Source organism: Agaricus bisporus (genome assembly GCF_000300575.1).
Source record: "Agaricus bisporus var. bisporus H97 unplaced genomic scaffold AGABI2scaffold_3, whole genome shotgun sequence".
In the NCBI taxonomy this organism is placed as follows: Eukaryota; Fungi; Basidiomycota; class Agaricomycetes; order Agaricales; family Agaricaceae; genus Agaricus; species Agaricus bisporus.
The window spans coordinates 1,555,768-1,574,145 of NW_006267366.1; the positions used below are offsets into that span (position 1 = coordinate 1,555,768).

The 18,378-nt window shown below is 44.2% G+C and overlaps 8 protein-coding genes across 8 annotated transcripts; 4 read left to right on the plus strand and 4 right to left on the minus strand.

Moving 5' to 3' along the window:
* The first annotated feature begins 30 nt into the window (after positions 1-30).
* Positions 31-3,274, plus strand: AGABI2DRAFT_218523 (hypothetical protein). The gene is made up of 10 exons (XM_006459312.1): positions 31-574; positions 677-1,006; positions 1,082-1,570; positions 1,644-1,733; positions 1,788-2,066; positions 2,118-2,411; positions 2,465-2,725; positions 2,778-2,915; positions 2,969-3,016; positions 3,076-3,274. Exons 1-10 carry the CDS (start codon positions 356-358, stop codon positions 3,079-3,081), a joined length of 2,154 nt encoding a protein of 717 aa, XP_006459375.1. The 5' UTR covers positions 31-355; the 3' UTR covers positions 3,082-3,274.
* A 25-nt stretch (positions 3,275-3,299) lies between these two features.
* On the minus strand, positions 3,300-4,523 carry AGABI2DRAFT_201559 (hypothetical protein). Its single transcript, XM_006459313.1, has 4 exons — positions 4,340-4,523; positions 4,120-4,269; positions 3,809-4,025; positions 3,300-3,745 (listed from the first exon to the last, which is right to left on the minus strand). Exons 2-4 carry the CDS (start codon positions 4,211-4,213, stop codon positions 3,424-3,426), a joined length of 633 nt encoding a protein of 210 aa, XP_006459376.1. The 5' UTR covers positions 4,214-4,269; positions 4,340-4,523; the 3' UTR covers positions 3,300-3,423.
* A 446-nt stretch (positions 4,524-4,969) lies between these two features.
* Positions 4,970-6,589, minus strand: AGABI2DRAFT_65345 (hypothetical protein; the record flags this gene model as incomplete). The annotated part of the gene is made up of 10 exons (XM_006459314.1): positions 4,970-5,181; positions 5,236-5,317; positions 5,370-5,678; positions 5,737-5,856; positions 5,909-5,930; positions 5,980-6,046; positions 6,099-6,204; positions 6,254-6,279; positions 6,333-6,452; positions 6,511-6,589. The coding sequence occupies 10 exons, from the start codon at positions 6,587-6,589 to the stop codon at positions 4,970-4,972; spliced, it is 1,143 nt and encodes a 380-aa protein (XP_006459377.1).
* Positions 6,590-6,750: 161 nt separating this feature from the next.
* Positions 6,751-8,622, plus strand: AGABI2DRAFT_191370 (hypothetical protein; the record flags this gene model as incomplete). Its single annotated transcript, XM_006459315.1, has 8 exons — positions 6,751-6,859; positions 6,909-7,126; positions 7,186-7,214; positions 7,274-7,284; positions 7,338-7,570; positions 7,620-7,727; positions 7,780-8,157; positions 8,215-8,622. 8 exons carry the CDS (start codon positions 6,751-6,753, stop codon positions 8,407-8,409), a joined length of 1,281 nt encoding a protein of 426 aa, XP_006459378.1. The 3' UTR covers positions 8,410-8,622.
* A 304-nt stretch (positions 8,623-8,926) lies between these two features.
* On the plus strand, positions 8,927-12,355 carry AGABI2DRAFT_65374 (hypothetical protein; the record flags this gene model as incomplete). Its single annotated transcript, XM_006459316.1, has 7 exons — positions 8,927-9,136; positions 9,199-9,347; positions 9,408-9,589; positions 9,650-9,720; positions 11,771-11,993; positions 12,050-12,073; positions 12,129-12,355. 7 exons carry the CDS (start codon positions 8,927-8,929, stop codon positions 12,353-12,355), a joined length of 1,086 nt encoding a protein of 361 aa, XP_006459379.1.
* Positions 12,356-13,200: 845 nt separating this feature from the next.
* On the plus strand, positions 13,201-14,702 carry AGABI2DRAFT_116357 (hypothetical protein; the record flags this gene model as incomplete). Its single annotated transcript, XM_006459317.1, has 8 exons — positions 13,201-13,410; positions 13,476-13,621; positions 13,694-13,875; positions 13,930-14,000; positions 14,063-14,071; positions 14,105-14,339; positions 14,397-14,420; positions 14,476-14,702. The coding sequence occupies 8 exons, from the start codon at positions 13,201-13,203 to the stop codon at positions 14,700-14,702; spliced, it is 1,104 nt and encodes a 367-aa protein (XP_006459380.1).
* Positions 14,703-15,400: 698 nt separating this feature from the next.
* Positions 15,401-16,444, minus strand: AGABI2DRAFT_65309 (hypothetical protein; the record flags this gene model as incomplete). The annotated part of the gene is made up of 3 exons (XM_006459318.1): positions 15,401-16,040; positions 16,123-16,322; positions 16,400-16,444. Coding segments are annotated over 3 exons (885 nt in total), but the record flags the coding sequence as incomplete, so codon positions are not given.
* Positions 16,445-17,378: 934 nt separating this feature from the next.
* On the minus strand, positions 17,379-18,367 carry AGABI2DRAFT_134839 (hypothetical protein; the record flags this gene model as incomplete). The annotated part of the gene is made up of 8 exons (XM_006459319.1): positions 17,379-17,502; positions 17,552-17,717; positions 17,769-17,846; positions 17,899-17,996; positions 18,049-18,050; positions 18,128-18,141; positions 18,194-18,246; positions 18,297-18,367. 8 exons carry the CDS (start codon positions 18,365-18,367, stop codon positions 17,379-17,381), a joined length of 606 nt encoding a protein of 201 aa, XP_006459382.1.
* Positions 18,368-18,378: the final 11 nt, after the last annotated feature.

An 18,378-nucleotide genomic window follows, 5' to 3' on the forward strand; every position in this document is an offset into this window, starting at 1 on the left:
TTTTGATATGTAGCAAGTGCGCGAAATAGGACTGTGAAGAAACAGATTGTGAGTTTGTTCGCTTCCTCGGTGATATGGGTTATAACATTAAACGTCGAATCAAAAAAACACACAAATTAGAAAGTTCCTAAGAAGGTACGGCGGATACGGTGGTTTTTCATAAAACGCAAACCCAGCGCTTTTTACTTGTTGTGTATGTGTCTGACTTGCTTTGGGGCCAAATCCCACTATCCAGTTAGGTCCCGATTTCGATGTCAAGAGTACCTGGCCTCAACTCTCTCGCAATATCCGAGAAATCCAACGCAACAACGCTCATAACCTTTCCTTTGAAGAAAACCATCGATTCGGATATAACATGGTTTTATACAAACATGGTGATGTTTTGTATCGAGGACTTCAAGAACTTGTAGAAGAACATTTGAATGAACTTGCGGAAGAGTATATTGTGCCTGCTTTTCCTATCAATAGGGTTCAAGAGACTCATGAGGGAGAGGTTTTGTTGAAGGCTTTGAGGAAGGTTTGGGATGATCATGTTGGGAGTATGACTAAAATTGGTCAGATTTTGAAGTATATGGTGAGTGTTTTCCATGGCTATATAGTTGGCAAACGAGGAAAATGTGAAAGGAGGGCGAAAAAGGACTGATGAAAAACACCATTTTTTTTTTTGATATTATAGGATCGCATTTATGTTGAAAAAGCTAAAGCCAAGAAAACTTGGGAATTGGGTCTTCAACTTTTCATTGAACGTATCATTCGAGCTCCTATTCAAAATCACTTGGTGACAGCGGTTTTGGATCAAGTTCGGTATGAGAGGGAAGGACTTATGGTGAATCGATCGGCTATTCAAGGGTGTGTTGATGTGTTTTTGCGATTGCGGGATGAGAGTGGTACGACCATCTTTCATCGGGATGTGGAGCCGGCGTTTTTGGAGCAGAGTATGGTGTTTTATGAGGCGGAAGGGAAGAAGCTGGTGCAATCGTGTGATGCGCCAGAGTTTTTACGAAAGGTTCTTGTCTTTCGATTTCAAATTTTGGTTTTATTGACCCGAAAGACACCTTTTTTCTTTGGTTAACTGGAATAGGCTGAACAACGCTTTGATTCGGAAGATTCACGCACGCATCATTACCTGTCTAGTCATACCGCTCCAGCCATTAAACAAATTCTCAAAGATCATCTTCTCTCTCCTCATATCTCCGACATCATCTCCATGCCAGGTTCCGGACTCGATATCATGATTGATACCGACAAAATTGACGACTTATCGCGGTTATATCGATTGTACATTCTTGTTCCTACAGGGCATCCGACTTTGAAAAAGGTCTTGAAGGAATCGATTGCGAGACGTGGAAAAGTTATTAATGACGCGTCGAATGGACCGGACGCGAGTGAAGTGGCGGAACATGTAGAGGGTCCGAAAGGAAAAGGCAAAGCAAAGGCGAGAGCTCAAGTGAATTCGGTTACACCGGCAACGGAATGGGTGCAGAAAGTGTTGGAGTTGAAGGATCAATTCGTTAAAATATGGGAGAAGGCTTTTCAGCGCGATCATGTTGTCGAGGTTGCGATTAATGAGGTGAGATTGCCTTTTTTTCTTCTCCTTGTGTGGTGGTTGAGTTTCGTGAAAGTTGTTGATGTACCACTTTTAGGCGTTCGAGTCTTTCATCAATCAGAATCCCAGATGCTCAGAGTTCCTCTCCCTATTCATCGATAACCACCTGAAGAAAGACTTCAAAGGGGTAAGCAGGATACTTGGAGACGACGAGACTACTATTGACATTTGAATTGACCAGAAAACCGATGCTGAAATCGCCAGTAACCTTGACAAGACTATATCTATCTTCAGATTCGTCACGGAGAAGGATACCTTTGAACGGTATTACAAAGGCCATCTATCCAAACGTCTCCTCCAGAACCGTTCAGTATCGGAAGATGCTGAGCGTGAAATGCTCAGTAGACTCAAGGTAGAATGTGGTACCCAATTTACGCAAAAGTTGGAGGGCATGTTTAACGATATCAAGTTGTCGGCTGAAGCTATGGAAGCTTATCAAAGACATCTCAAAAAGACTACAGTGAGTAATAATACTTGTGCGCTCGCAGGTTGACTTTTAATCATCTTCTAGTCGCCCGAGGTTGCTATCAGTGTCATCGTTATGACTTCGAATTATTGGCCGATTCCTCACATACCGAGTTCTTGCAATGTTCCAGCTATCCTTGCCAAGAGTAGCGAATCATTTCAACAGTTTTATCTGGCTAGACATACAGGTCGTCAGTTGACTTGGCAGTATGGCTTTGGTCATGCGGATGTGCATACGCAGTTCAGAAAGGGATCTCATGATCTCAACGTCTCCACTTATGCACTCATCATCCTACTCCTCTTTCAAGACCTGGGTGATGATGATTTCTTGACATATCCAGTAAGTTATTTGATTTGTATGACGGAAACACATCTTGATCTGACTATGGATAGGAAATTCAAGCAGCCACTGCCATTGTAGATCATGAATTGAAGCGACAGCTACAATCTCTCGCTTGTGGAAAATACAAGATTCTCAAGAAACATCCGCATGGGAAGGAGGTCAATGACGACGATTCGTTCTCATTCAACAATGACTTTGAGAGTCCATTGACAAAGATCAAGATTGCGACGGTATCATCGAAGATTGAGAGCAAGGAAGAAAGAAAGGAGACTCATGATAGGATAGAGGAAGAACGAAAGCATATCCTCGATGTAAGTGATGCTTCTGTCTTCTGGAGAGTTCAATTTTAATGATAATATTCAGGCGTGCATTGTCCGTATCATGAAGGACAGGAAACATTTGACGCACACAGATCTTGTCAACGAAACAGTCAAGCAGATGGCTGGCAGGTTCACACCGGAGCCAATCCTTATCAAGCGTAGAATCGAAAATCTGATTGAGGCGAGTAGATATTCTACTTCGGTGTGTTAATTTTGTGTTGAAGTCACATTTAGAAAGAATATCTCGAACGTTGTGCGGATCGAAAATCCTACAACTACACGGTCAGCTTTTACCTGTGTTACTCTCTCTGGTCGTGGTATACTCATACGACTTTCTTTAGGCATGATGAAAGAATGTATTTGTACGAAATCAACCCACTTTTGCTGGAGCTATTGGCATTACATATCCCTCTTTGTTTTTTTTTCCTTTCTCTCGATATATCAGTAGTAATTCATGTACTATTAAGTTTACGTTTTGGTTTGGGATGTGGTGATGTCCCTTCAATACAGTCCACTGCGAGTCACCTACCCACATTTTTTATTAGATCTTTGCCATGAACTTCGAGTCAACACAAACCAACACCGTTAGTGACATGTATTAATAAAACAAGTTCCATCCACGTCAAGAATTCGAACCTAACTACCAAACAAATTAACACCAAAAAAACAACCACACGCCTCGCTTTCCTCTAATGCATAGCTTTAATGGCATCCATCGAAGCATTATACGCAGCCCCAACCGACGCAGGCGAAGTAGAATTATTCCAATTATCACCACTCGGAACAACCGTATTCTTTCCAGCATCGGCACCAGTGAAATTGAGATTATAAGTGGTGACTGTTCCGTTTGAATCCATGACGTTCTTGAAGTGACTCGAGATGGATTGATCGTATCCGACTTGTTTCTTAGACTTGCGACGCATGTCTTTACCGAAGTGGGATAAACCGGAGACGTGTTGTTCGAAGACGATGGTCTGAGTTTCGACATCGCATATCGTTTCAGTTATAATCCTAAAAGATGTGATAAATTTAGATTTGAAATGGATCGCTTGTTCATTCGTTGTGAGATCTCACTTTTTGGCCATTTCTTGAAGAACGAGTAAACGTTGTTGAATGATTTCAACTGCCTGAGTATGACAAACAACTTCTTTCACATTAACAACAACAGTTTGCGCGTTCTTAGAACCGTCGAAATTGTCGGCTCCATAAAAATTGTCAAAATTGGCCATGGAAGCGAGACCATGGTAATTGTTGAAAGACTGAGGAGGGGAATTACGAGAATTACGAGCAGCTAAAGTTAGAATAATAGAAAAGAGGAGGAAGGGAAAGACAATCAAAGTTAGGAGGGAAAATATATATGAATATAGGTTGAGGTTTGAGCTTACCCAGATCGCTGGAACGTGTGAGGAGAGGAGAGGAGGTGACGCCGGTGATGACAGCCGCGGCACAAAGGACTATGGTGGAGATCTTGACAAACATTTTTAATAGGTTAAATCTGAAGAGACGATAAGATAAGTGTCAACGACCCCCGCAAACTGTTTTGGCGAGTCAGGAGAACGCCCTGAAAGTAACTGACGTCCCTCCACACCCAAAATCCAAACTCACTTGAATTTGACAGAATACGAAGAATTGAGATAGAGAGGAACGAAGAATTGAACGAATAAAGAAAAATGGCACCTGGCCAAAACGGGCGAAAGAGGAGAGAAGAAAAAAAAAGCAGTGGATAGCAGGTAGGAAGGGAAGGGAAGAAGTGGAGAATAAGAATGGAGGCTCAAGTCTAAGTACTCCTGGAATTTGATTCTCAGAAGCAACGTCCAATCCCAACGCTTACCATAAACGAGGGGCACAGAAGTCAGCTCGGACATCTCGGCGTAACTAAATAAGGTAAGTAATATGTTCCCAGGTATAAAAATAGCGGTCGTTCAATTCAATCCATGACGATCCGGGATTCGGGAATCACCATGCAGCAGCAGGCGGCTGATTCTAAGTATACGATGATCAGAGACATTTTTTTTTTTGCTTTCAAATAAGGACAACGGCGTCGAGTTACTTAGTATGGAGAGGAGGTGAGGGATCGATCAAGAGGTCGTCTTGGTCACAACATCAGCCAACCGTATGCAGAACTGAATAGGGCGTTTAACACGGTTACGAACGATTAAAACTTTAAATGAGCGTCAGCAATAATAAGATATCCAGTACCCCCATAGATAAATTACAATGAAACTCTACAACTCATCATGCCCATTGATTCCATGGAACGCCTCCATTAATTCTACAGACAAAGACGTTAAAAAGCGACTCTGTACCTTTACGAGGTGATGACTCACTTTTACGCATCTGCGATGAAATATCAGTGGGCAATACCACATTATACTCTATAAACAAATCCCCGTGCGTCGACTTTTCGAGGTCGGGCATACCCTCACCCTTGATAACTTGGACGAAGCCTGCGCAATCGTCAACAGGCGGACTCGATGACAGATTATTATTTAAACTCGTACCTGGCTGAGTAACACCTTGCCTAGAGAGTGTAATAATATGTTTGTCTAGATGTGTCAAGTTCCTCTCAAAGCCCAGTAGTGCCTGAAGACGATAATCAGATTGTCAAACAGGACAAAGTGGGAAGGACTCTTACCTCGTCAATACCGATTGTCTCCTTCCAATACAAGCTACTCTCCTTCCTTCGCCAATTACCCGCGTCCTTCTTACTCCTAACGCGAATGACGATGTCACCGGCCTCCCAATCTGGACTTTCATCGGCTTCGCCTTCAAAAACGACTTCATGACCTTCTGGCATGCCTGGTGTGATTTCAAGGTGGAGTTCTTGGGTATGTTCGATGACCTTGTTGCCACCGCAAAGAGGACACTGAACCTTGATGGTCTTTCCGCGCCCGCCACATTCATCGCATGACACCTGGGTTTGGGCAAACATTCCTGGAAACACCTGAGAACAGAAACATGTCAGCGGCTGGTCGACAGTTTGATAACATAGAACTACAGACTTGTTGTTTCACTAGTTTGACACCATGACCGTTACAACCGGTACACGTATGGATATCGCTGTCCGAAGCAGCACCAGAACCTCGGCAGTGATCGCAAAGAACCCGTTTCCGTACTTGAAACTTTGAGTTGATGAATGAGAGGAGAACACGAAGAATAAGGTAGTGAACATACATCAATACTAGCGCCTCCATACCTAGTAATGATTAGCACCAAACGGAAAGGGATATTTAAATGATACATACATATCCGCCAATGGTACCTCGAACTCTGAGACCGATGTAGGTCCTTTACGCTTTTGTTCCGTTCTGTCTGGTGGAAATGAGAACATGTTTGCAAAAATACTGGAGATTTGACGCACAACCACCACCAAAGAAACTAGCAAACATGTCAAAGGGGTTTGTTGTCTGGTGGCCACCTTCATGTGCCTTTAATGCATCTTCACCATATCGGTCATAGATTTGACGTTTCTGGCGACTAATGAGAGACGAGATAAAAGGTGACTTTTGTAACACGTACCTCGGGATTGGAAAGAACCTCATATGCTGATATGAAGTTGAAAGACGGGATGAAAACCTCGGGTAATTCGAAGCCATACCATGAGCAATGTCGATAAACTTGGATTCGGCGTCAGGATCCTTGTTTTTGTCTGGGTGGAACTTTTTGCTGAGCTTCTTGTATGCCCACCGAATATCTTTGTCGGAGGCGGATTTGTCAACTAACCATGGATGGAAAGCGTCATTAATGATTGGGATTCCAGGCGGTGGACGACGTACCATCGAGAATTTTGTAAAAGTCTGCGGCTGCGACGAGGGTAATGAAGGTGAGCAGAGCGAGCAGAGGTAGCCTGAACATGAGAGAAAGAGAAACGGAAAGGAGAGTGAGATGCAGAAATATTACAACTGCAGATTCGTCGCATGTACGTGTCAATGACACATTGTGTTTGGTCTAGAGGGTGCTGCCAAATAGCGGGATCCTTCTTCTCGCCTGAGTCGCGCAGAAAAGAAAAAGGCGAGATGATATGCGCAGGTAAACGGCTGGCCAAGACTCCGTGGCGCAGGGCATTCTCAGCCCAGTCGGTCCAGTCGGCCCCGCGCAACCCATATTCAATCCGCAACCTCAGAGGTACCCCGCTAGCTGCTACCACGCTTTACGCGCTCACCGTTCGTCCTAGCATACCCGTTCGAAATACCGCCTGGCTATGCTCAACATATGCTTGCGCCGTTTGCTGCATTTCTCATGAGAAAGAAATTCATCGAGTCTATACTTTGCTGGGCTTTCCCGAATTTTGGTTTCACGCCTCTCAAACCCGTTCGTTTGCAACCAGTCTATTTTCCTGCCTGGATCCTCGATGTCGAACTTCAAGGACAAGTCTCAATCAAAGGCATTGACGTACGTCTCAAATCCAAGTGTTCTCGACGCGTTCCTAACACAATTCTTGGTTCCTAAAGCGGCAAGCCTCTGCTCAGATACAACATGCGTACGCCTTTTCACTTTTCCCATCCTCAGTTCTCAATGACCGGTCGTTTTATGGCATAGTTATGTTCCAGGTACTTGAGCCAATACCAGGTTGTATAGACACATACTCATCATTACTCTACAGGCTCAGACTACAAAGTCCTGTCATCAGCCAACCTCGCACCAGCTCACCCAAACTTAACTAAAAGCGTTCCCTTCTCTAAAGGCCTGCTAAGGCAACACGGCGTCGATATCGCGTGCATCCCTTACAACATCTCCCCATTTTCCATCCTTGACATTGCGGGTGATCTCTCAAATGCGGAAGCGACAATTGAACCGAACTTCCACCTCATCCCATCCACCCTCAAATCAAACCTCGTTCGTACCACATGCATACCATTCTTATAATGCTTGATTGTATCCTCAGTTTGCCGCCTATCCCATCCTAATACCCCTTTACCTTGCACAATACGAAGTCGAAACAAAGTCCGGCACAAGGTTACACACCATGATCCTCGAAGCCTGTAACACAGCGGTATGTCCCTTCATTATATATGCTACGATTCATTTATATCCTTTTTACGTAGGGTAATATCTGGTCAGAAGGGTTCACGGACGGCTCTGAGGTAATGGAACAAGCGTTCATGGGTGTCCGTTCTGCCATGGGCCAGCGCCCTCAAACCAACCAGGAGGTCGTTAATATGCTCTTCGATAAGCCCTTTGTAGAAAAGGCGAGATTTTCTCTTGAGCCCCACAAAGTACTTGGTGAATCTATCCGCAAATATATCGAGGGGGCAATCAATCTGCCTGGTGCTGCTACCACTCTAGCTGCAGCTAGTGTCCGTTATCTTGACCAATTGGCAAAAGATCGAAGAATCAGAGAGTTTACACAAGAAGAACGTGATCCAGTTATCCAGTGGCTGAAATTGGGCTCTGAAGTAGCAAAGGTTGAGCGGATGCGTGAGGCACGACATATTACCATCTTATCTCATATTCAGTTTCTCACTTTTACTTTTTTGCAGTCATTGTCACAGGCAGGGAATGTAATTGTGAAAGGCCCTGGAGTCAAACAACAGAATCAGCAGCAATTTGTCGATGACGCAATTAATACACTCAACGATAAATTTCTAGTTCTTCAAGCCAATCGACTTAAAATTAAGCCGCGTTGGGCGAAAACTTCGGAGACACAGGGGGGCGAGAGTTCGAGAGGCGACTGAAAGGCTAGAATGTGGACAGCAAACCGGGAACACATGCGTCGTAATCTTTTCAAATATCCGCATTGGATGACATGCGGAACCGGAAAATTTTCGCGTGTCGCGTCGTCTTGGATCTGAGATTCATAACCAAGGATTGCAGTCAAATCAAAACAGCTTAAACAAGTCTTCTCTGGATATTTACCTCGGGCTTCGCCACCATTCAGTAATTTAAATCAAAGCTCTCGACAGCTTTGTCTGTTCTATACAAGTAACTGTTTTTCCGTCCAACTTATGCAGACCTTACGGAATCATTCAAGTTAATTTACTAATTTTCAGCGGAAGTCAATCCAAACTTGCGTCATAATGGTCTACTTATAACTCAGGCGGCGCCCATAAGACTTCACTCGGCATGGGCAAGGTGAAATCACAACGCCGAGTATCACGACTTTATGATAAACGATGATCACTAAATCATGTACTAATATCTACACTGATATGAGCCGCTCACTATCCTTTCCTGCTTGTCCTCATACTCAAGATGGGTGTAACCGCCGCACCCTCGAAAGTCCTCATCACAGGCGCTAATGGTTACATCGCCATGTGGGTTATCGACTTCTTGTTGAAAGCAGGCTATTCTGTCAGAGGTGCCATTCGCGGCTTAGACAAAACGAAAGATTTGAACGACAAATTTTCGAGTTGGGTTGCAAGTGGGATACTGGAATTTATAGTGGTCAAGGATGTCACCATCGTAAGTAACACTTCTCATCTCCTCTGTAGCGGAATTGAAATTTGGCGATGGGGATTTTCTAGGAAGGGGCCTTTGACGATGCTGTCAAAGATGTCGACGGTGTTCTTCATATGGCTTCTCCGGTTGTTGTCGATGCGGATGACCCTCAAGATGTAATCAACCCTGCTGTATCTGGTGCTCTTGGTCTCCTCAAAAGCGCATTGAAACACGGGTACATGCTTTCTTTCTTACCCATTCAAGTGTCACCAATATCGATTCAACTACATTTTAGTAACAGAGTGAACCGGGTCGTGTTTACTTCTTCAACAGCAACCATTTTTGCTCCTGTTACTAAACCTACGGTCTTGAATGAATCGAACTGGAATACTGTTACACTGGAAGAAGTTGAAAGGTTGGGTAGAGCTGCGACTTCGCATCAGAAATATCGAGCTTCAAAGATTCTTGCTGAAAAAGGTAAGAAAAACAAACTTTTATCTCGTTTGAAAAAAGGCCAAAGTAATTCGTTCTCATTAGCGGTTTGGGAATTCTATGAAGCAAACAAGGAGCGAAGTCGTTGGGATATCACTGTTATCAATCCTCCATTTGTGCGTTCATTCATTCCAAGAATTCTATATATATCTAATCTTCGTTTAACCACAGGTCTTTGGAGTATGTCATTCTCCCTATTCTCGGAAAATAACAATCCTAATCAAAATTCTAGCCTGCGCTCAACAATTTTGAAAACCCAGCTCACCAAAACGCGTCAACCAGAGTGTTTTGGGATAATGTTATTGCTAATCCAGGAACGCCTCAATCCGTCAATTATCCCAATTGTTGGGTTGATGTTCGAGAGGTGGCTTTGGCTCATGTTCTTGCGCTACAAAAGCCTGATGCTGGTGGCGAAAGATTGATCGTATCTGTCGGTTAGTGTTTTTTTCATTAATATCGTCGTATGGCGCGAATGTCGCTCTTACGATGCCTTCCGTTTAGGTCCCTTCGTGTGGCAAGACTTCAGTACGTTCCCTCATAAGTACATAGAGTATCATGAAAGAACTGACATTTCTTTCAATATAGTCGATATTGCATCTACCCATCTCTCTCCTTTGAAAACTCATCAATTCCCTCACCACGAGGGATTCAACGGCTATCTACCAAAAGGTTATCCTGATATCGAGAAGAATCATTTGCTCAATTATGACAATTCTAAAGCGCTAAGAATCTTTGGACCTGAACTCACGTATAGGACTATGGAAGAGACTACGAAAGATATTCTTGATGACTATGCGGCGAAAGGGTGGTAATGGTATGTACAAGTAAGAGGAGCTTAGGAGTTAACTGAGGTTCTTCGTAGTTGCAGTCCTCAAGTGATAAAACACAGTATTAGTACTAAGGGCGCAACGATATAGGTTGATGGCCATCAAATTCCATCGAATGCACTGTATTTAGCTTTTCTTCTTACCCCATGGCGCAAGCTTTGACTCGCACGAAGAAGGTCACTGCATCCGTTGAAAATGAGACGAACTTAGAACTTACCCCGGCCGCACTCGATCGAAGCACTTCTTCTTGGCGTCTTACCCCAGTTAGGAATGCTGATTGTGACTCAGTCTTAGGCATCACCCTCGCGGGTATCTAAAGACCGAACGGACGATATTGTGACCACGAAGGCCATGCAACGACACAGACCAGTGGTATTTAATGCAGTCCCACGGAACCACATGATACTTGTCTTTTTTCATCCTTCCTAGTCATGGGCATAACTACGGCTCCCTCGAAAGTACTTGTCACAGGCGCAAATGGATATGTCGCTATGCGGATTGTTGATCAACTGCTGAACGCGGGCTACTCTGTCAGAGGCACTATTCGCACATTGGATAAATCCAAAGACTTAAGAGAACGATTCTCAGACTTTGTTGAAGCTGGGAAACTAGAATTTGCGGTAGTCGAGGACATGGGTAGCGTAAGCACCTTCGTGAGAAGCAAAGTCAATCGTATTGACTGCTAATTTGCCGTTTTTCCACTCGGATAGGACGGGGCTTTTGATGATGCCGTTAAAGATGTGGATGGTGTTATCCATACAGCTTCCCCCGTCACTATCATTGCAGATAACCCTGAGGAGGTGATCAAACCTGCTGTATCCGGCACACTTAATATTCTCGAGAGTGCCCTGAAATTCGGGTATTCTTTCTTTCCTTTCACGTTCTTTACAACTACTGACGACAATGACTTTTATTCTCAGTAATAAATTGAAGAGAATCATATTGACATCGTCTACAGCTACCATCTTTTCTCCTGTCACTCAGCCCACGGTTTTGAATGAAACCCATTGGAACACCGTTGCAGTGGAAGAAGTCGAGAGGTTGGGCAGAGAAGCGAATTCATTTTATAAATATATGACTTCGAAGGTGTATGCCGAAAAAGGTTTGTTGCCTCAAGAAATTTCTATGGTACTACTTGCTTAGGTTATTCTCCTTTATAGCGTTCTGGAGGTTCTATGATGCGCATAAAACGGACATCTCGTGGGATGTTAGTGTCATCATTCCTCCCTATGTACGTTGCTCTTTCTATCCTTTTCTGTAGTGAAGAATTTGACGTTGAATCCGCATAACTAGATCTTTGGCGTATGTCACATCTAAAATGGACGTGTCATAAAGAAAGCTGAGATGTTATATTTTGCAGCCTGCTCTCAACAACTTCAAAACGCCCTCCGAACAAAATGCAAGCACAAAATTGTGGTGGGATAATGTTATTGCGACACCTGCGACACCCGAATCTGCCAGCTTCGCCGCATGTTGGGTTGATGTAAGAGATCTCGCTCTCGCTCATATGCTTGCCCTACAAAAGCCCGATGCTGGAGGCGAGAGGCTACTTATCTCTGCTGGTTAGTATTCGTATTCCCCATCCACGTATATTTTTGAACGCTCTTGGCTATTATAGGTCCATTTACATATCAAGACTGGAGTATGTCCGAAAATTTCATAGATCGTGAACTGCTGCTAACGTGTTCAACACTCAGTTGATATCGCATCAACACATCGCTCTCCTCTCAAGACACACGAATTTCCTCACCATAAGGAATTCGGTGGCTATCTGCCAAAGGGTTGTCCAGATGTCAAGAGAGACTACCTCCTCATCTATGATAATGCGAAAGGACTCAAAATTCTTGGGCCTGAACTCAAGTATAGGACTATGGAAGAGACTACGGCGGATATCCTGGAGGACTATGCTGCGAGAGGATGGTAGTAGCGACGCTTTAATCGAGACGGCTGATGATGTTGTCAACTTGTCGATCAGCGGTACGGAATTTAATAAGTTCAGGTCATAAGTATGTCAGTTACAACTGCGGGAAAGAAAAACTGTACAGTAAGAGAGGAAGCATATATATTATTTTTATTTTAAAGTTGAACCGTATATTCGGACGCGGAAGTACAGTAAAAGTGGCAAAGATCTCAAAGAGACAAGAATATAAGGAATAAAAATAGAAACAATGGCCGTTCAATAAAGGAAATGTTAAGAATCGCTGTAAAAGGAGAAACCAAGTTCACCACTGGTTCACCATCTAATGCTCGCGTTCCGTACGCCGAAAAACTTTGATGAGCTAGATCCAGCGTGAGGCGAACAAGGTGGAGAGCGGCGAAAAGAACGCAACAAGATATCCCTTTTTTGTCCGAATCACCTCTCCGCGCTGTCTCCGCGTCAGTCTGATGACCCGGCTGTCTGATATGACACGCGAACGAGGTTTAACTGGGGAAAAGGTGAGAAATATTCACACAAAATTGTAAACCTTTGATTCCGACCTGATCTAATTTATGTACTTCGCGCACTGCTAACGGGTAGTAAATTTCCGGCCCCGTGGGTCTCGCAGTGATCAGTTGCCGAGTGTTTTTCTGCTTATCTATGGCACAAATTTTAACCTAGTATAAGTAGGGCCTGTAAAATTGCCACCGTTGATTAACGCGCTTTCTGACCTCTATACCGTCAGCTCTACCAATTACTCTTTGAGTGCGCTCAAGTAATCTCTTTTCATCGCTGCGACAAGTGATCTCACCAGTTGACCGATTTCTGCGCCCTTCTGGTTACAGCTTCAGATGGGTATAACCACAGCACCCTCGAAAATACTCGTCACAGGCGCAAATGGATATGTCGCTATGCGGATTGTTGATCAACTGCTGAACGCGGGCTACTCTGTCAGAGGCACTATTCGCGCATTGGATAGATCCAAAGACTTGAGGGAAAGATTCTCAGACTTTGTTGAAGCGGGCAAATTAGAATTCTCGGTGGTTGAGGACATGACTTCAGTAAGCATCTTCGTCAGCAAAGCAAGCGTGCTGACTGCCAACTTGCCGTTTTTCGACTTGAATAGAACGGGGCTTTTGATGATGCCGTCAAAGATGTGAATGCTGTCATTCATACAGCTTCCCCATTCAAATTTGCAGATGATCCTGAGGAAGTGATTAAACCAGCCGTATCCGGCACGCTTGGTGTTCTCGAGAGTGCCCTGAAATTCGGGTATATTAGTCTTTCTTCTCTTTTGCGTTCTTTCTAACTACTGACGACGATGACTTTAAATTTTATTCTCAGTAATATATTAAAGCGAATCATATTGACATCGTCTACAGCTACCATCTTTTCTCCCGTCACTCAGACCACGGTTATGAATGAAACCCATTGGAACACCGTTGCAGTGGAAGAAGTCGAGAGGTTGGGTAGAGAGGCGAATACATTTTATAAATATATGACTTCGAAGGTGTATGCCGAAAAAGGTTTGTTGCCTAAAGAAATTTCAATGGTAATACTAAGATTGCTCTCCTTTACAGCGTTCTGGAGTTTCTATGATGCGCATAAAAAGGACATCTCGTGGGATGTTAGTGCCATCATTCCTTCCTATGTACGTTGCTCTTTCTATCCTTTTCTGTAATGAAGGATTTGATATTGAATCCGCATGACTAGGTCTTTGGCGTACGTCATATCTAAACCTGACATGTCACAAAGAAAGCTGAAAGATATGGATATGGTATTGTCAAGCCTGCTCTCAACAACTTCAGATCACCCTCCGAACAAAACGGAAGCACAAAACTGTGGTGGGATAATGTTATTGCGACCCCTGCGACACCCGAATCTGCCAGCTTCGCCGCATGTTGGGTTGATGTAAGAGATCTCGCTCTCGCTCATATGCTTGCCCTACAAAAGCCCGATGCTGGAGGTGAGAGGCTACTTATCTCTGCTGGTTAGTATTCGTATTCCCCGTCCACGTATATTTTTGAACGCTCTTGGCTATTACTAGGTCCATTTACATATCAAGACTGGAGTATGTCCGAAATTTTCATAGATTGTAAACCGTCGCTAACGTTTTCAACACTCAGTTGATATCGCGTCAACGCATCGCTCTCCTCTCAAGACACACGAGTTTCCTCACCATAAGGACATCGGTGGCTATCTGCCAAAGGGATGTCCAGATGTCAAGAGAGACTACCTCCTCGTCTATGATAATGCGAAAGGACTCAAAATTCTTGGGCCTGAACTTAAATATAGGGCGATGGAAGAGACTACAGCGGATATCCTGGAGGACTATGCTGCAAGAGGGTGGTAGTTGCGCTTTAATCGAGACGACTGAGTCTCAGGCTTTCTGTTCTTTTGATTTTTGAATAAATGCTCTCGGAACGACCGCTCGAGGTTTGATTACCCAAAGTCTGTTTGCTTTGTTCTTCTGAACAATGAATAAATAGTATGTGCTCGACAACAATGTTGATCTATCAACGTACTTCTTCCACGGTTCTATTTTCGCTTCACTTATTGAGTCTACAGTTGAGTGTGGGGGCTATTTACGGGTGGGAACGAAGGCTAGTGTGCATACCTGATAGCTATCCCGTAGTCCCACCGATCGTTGACGTCTTCTATATACCTCAGATCGCATCGAAACCTCTTTCACATTTCAGTGCATATGTATTCCCTCGTCACAACAGATCTGTTAGTCATTTACGAAATGATGTCGAGATATGATAAGGAGCCGGACTGCTGTCGATGATATTGTCAAAGCATATAAAGTCGCTGGGCCTGAACATATGAATACAAGATCGGGGAAGAAATTAAGAACGAAGATCCTCGATAATTACGGGGCGAGGGGATAGTAAAATCCTAATAAGGTGTCAGTCCTTTGTTGATATACATCTGTTGCCTTGGTGCTAGGTCGTGTGTGTCTGTGACTCGTATCAAACAATCAAGTGCCTCTCTCATACGAGCTTGATTGTATCCTGTGAACAACATGACCTATCAACGACAACTCATTCTTTAGAGTGAGAACACACCCACCGCATGCGTTTCTTTCCCACAAAACACATTCAATATCTCCGATCCCATGACGACCTTCGCCTTTCTGATATCCTCCAAAGCCTTTCGAGTTTGCTCTTCACTCTTGTTATATTCCTTCATCAACTTCTTAATAATTGCAGGATCATCCGGTCTTCGTTTCTGAGCAAGCACTTGCCTCACAGCTTCTCTCTGTCTCGCCAGAGCTCTCTCCAAAGAAGATTGCAAACCCCTACCAGAACACAATTCCAATAAAGACTCCCCTAGATCTTCTAAATCTCGTTGTAATTTCTTGATCGACCTAGCTTCATTTTGCCGTATAAGTTGATCAACAATCCGCCAAGCCTCTCGAGAATCATGACTATTCAAAAGTCGATCGATTCTTGAACCTTTATCAATGAAGGGTTTCCAGAAACATTCCCGTAGTTCTTTTTCTCTCATTGAACCATCGTCGAGCACAACCAATTCGTCCCACATGGTGGATACCAGCACGATTTGAGTCATGGCGAAATCCTCACATAAATCTCTGAATATGTGAAAATTCTCCAAAGGATTGGTCATTCGATTGTCGGTGATGCGGTGAAGATAGATGAGACCGTTGATTTTATAATTTTTCTTGTACCTAGTAAATAATGAGGTTATTTTCAAGTGGTTTCGAGAGTCGGCAAGGGGGGTCGATATCGTGCATTGAAAATGAAACATACGTCTTTCGAAGCCAATTATTCGTCATATTGAAGACTTGCGCAGATGACCTCGTAGCATTGTCGAAACCAGGAGTATCAACTACCACCACACGATCTCCATAATAAGGATGCTTCACCCTAACGGCACTAATTCGAGTAGTAGTGCTGCCCAAGGAATGACCAACGCGAAGCCCCGGTTGTTGCGTCAACAAATCCATAAACTGGAATGAAAAGAAAACGTAAGTATGAATTTACTTTATGAGGCTTGGGGGGCCCAAACTCAGTTCCATTCCCATACATGACTTTTCCCGGACCCCGATGGCCCAATAAGCCTACATTCAAAAGCCCATCAATACCCGTCAGAACAGCGCAGCGAAAAGAAGAGACAATGAACGCATAAATGATGGCTGCCTACCCGATTATAATGTCATCCCGCCTGATTTTCTTGATGCCATCCACAAACCAAGTAGACATCTTAGATGGTTAGAAGGGTATCCTTTGGGGCGCGTTGGAGTGACGTGGATAGAGCTGGAGTTATAGTTATGAAAGAGTTCCCATCCGCGCGCAACGTTCTAAGTGGTGTCGTTCACCACGAGGACAACCTTCTGGCACTCGGTGTCTATTTGATAAACACCTCACCTACAATTACCATGAGGACGATGATTCCTGCATGGTTTTTACTGCTACTGCCGTTAACCAAGCCAAGATCATTATGTCAGCGAGATAATTCACCCCTGCATCGGCGCCAAAACATACTAGTACGCAACTTACAAGCAAGCATATATGTATGTATGTATATGCCTCCACTTTCTTGCCAGTATTATGTACGGGGCCAGACTGGGCTTCGTCCTCGATATCGGTGAGGCTCCTTGAGGGGTGCGAAGCATCAATGATCGCAGTAGTAGTATTAAAGTCACCCTTCTTCGTTGGACCAATGTGAGATACATGGATCCGGATCATCTTATATCCAGCAACATGCACAGACAGTATGAAGATGGAATTACAAAGAACGAGTGGGTATTCAATGGATAACGCATATTTGAAATGTATTCCCAAAGTGAAGTGGAGAAATGGCGCGTAGAAACAATCATCCAAAAAGGTCAGTAATAACAACAAAAAGCGAAAGCAGTCAAGTTCTGCCAATTAAAAAAGCAAAGTCACATGGACGTAAAAGAGTGAACGGTACAGACTACGTGCCGGAGCACACACACAAATGATAAGGCGTCCATTCCACATGCCCAGTACCAAATGACTAATAAGAGCACCTAATCATAATTTTACGCCAGAAGGGCAGCGATGGCGGCACCAATGATTCCGGCAGCACCGACCTGTACAACGTTAGCCGAAGCACCGTTTGGTGACGTGGTAGTGGAAGCGCCGCTGCCAGTGGTGGTACCACTGCTGAAGTGAACGTCAATCAGTGATAACGAATTATCGCAATTTTACTTACCCAGCAGATGTCCTGCTTGTAGAGGAACCGCCGGAAGAAGCACCACCACTTGTAGTAGCACCAGCAGTAGAACCACCACCTGCGCCACCTGTAGGGGTAGTAGCAGGAGGGGGAGCAGCAGTGCCACCTGAACCGGAAGGCGTTTGGCCTAGACAGCCGCTGTCACCTGAATCACTTCATAAGAAACATGGCGTTATTGAGACTACAACAAGCATACCCGAGTCGTTGACGGTTACTGCAGCAGTCTGGGCTATCGCACCGCTGCTGTCACGAAGACTGAAGCCAATTTGAGTATCTAAAACACATGAGAAAGGTATTTCCTGAGTGAGAACAGAAGTAAAACTCACTGGCTTGTACGTTGACCTGAGTCCAGCTGAAGCTAGTGCCGTTCTGTTCACCGAGGTTGACCAGGGGAGGACCGTTAGGCTGAGAACCAGGGTTGACGCTGAAAAAAATGCATGAGGTGGCGTTAGAGCGCCGTAGAAAAATGGACTCACGTCTATTCGGTCACAAAAAGATGCAAAGAATTCTGATTAGCCGAGGGAGTTACGGTTACCATGTGAAATATAAACGAACCAAGAAATAGGGAGCTGAAAGAAAATCGTGAGCAGCCATTCTAGAGAGTAGTAGGGTTCAGCTTACGATTTCCGCCCGACCAGGTAATTTGAAGGGGCTGGCATTGGGCGACGTTGGCACTGTTGGAGGTGAGTAAAGGGGAAAAGACGTGTCGGAGGAAAAGACTGACGGGGTGTTGATGGTGAAGCTCTGGGCGAAAGCCGAGGCGGCGAATACGAGAGAGAAGAGGGCAGCCTTCATTGTGAGGAGGA

Coding starts and splice junctions, on each gene's coding strand:
- AGABI2DRAFT_201559 (XM_006459313.1), bottom strand. CDS start 4,213: ATGTTTGTCAAGATCTCCACCATAGTCCTTTGTGCCGCGGCTGTCATC. Junction 4,026..4,119: donor CACACGTTCCAGCGATCTGG/GTAAGCTCAAAC, acceptor TTCTAACTTTAG/CTGCTCGTAATTCTCGTAAT. Junction 3,746..3,808: donor CTTCAAGAAATGGCCAAAAA/GTGAGATCTCAC, acceptor CACATCTTTTAG/GATTATAACTGAAACGATAT.
- AGABI2DRAFT_218523 (XM_006459312.1), top strand. CDS start 356: ATGGTTTTATACAAACATGGTGATGTTTTGTATCGAGGACTTCAAGAA. Junction 1,734..1,787: donor TGAAGAAAGACTTCAAAGGG/GTAAGCAGGATA, acceptor TGAATTGACCAG/AAAACCGATGCTGAAATCGC. Junction 2,412..2,464: donor ATGATTTCTTGACATATCCA/GTAAGTTATTTG, acceptor GACTATGGATAG/GAAATTCAAGCAGCCACTGC.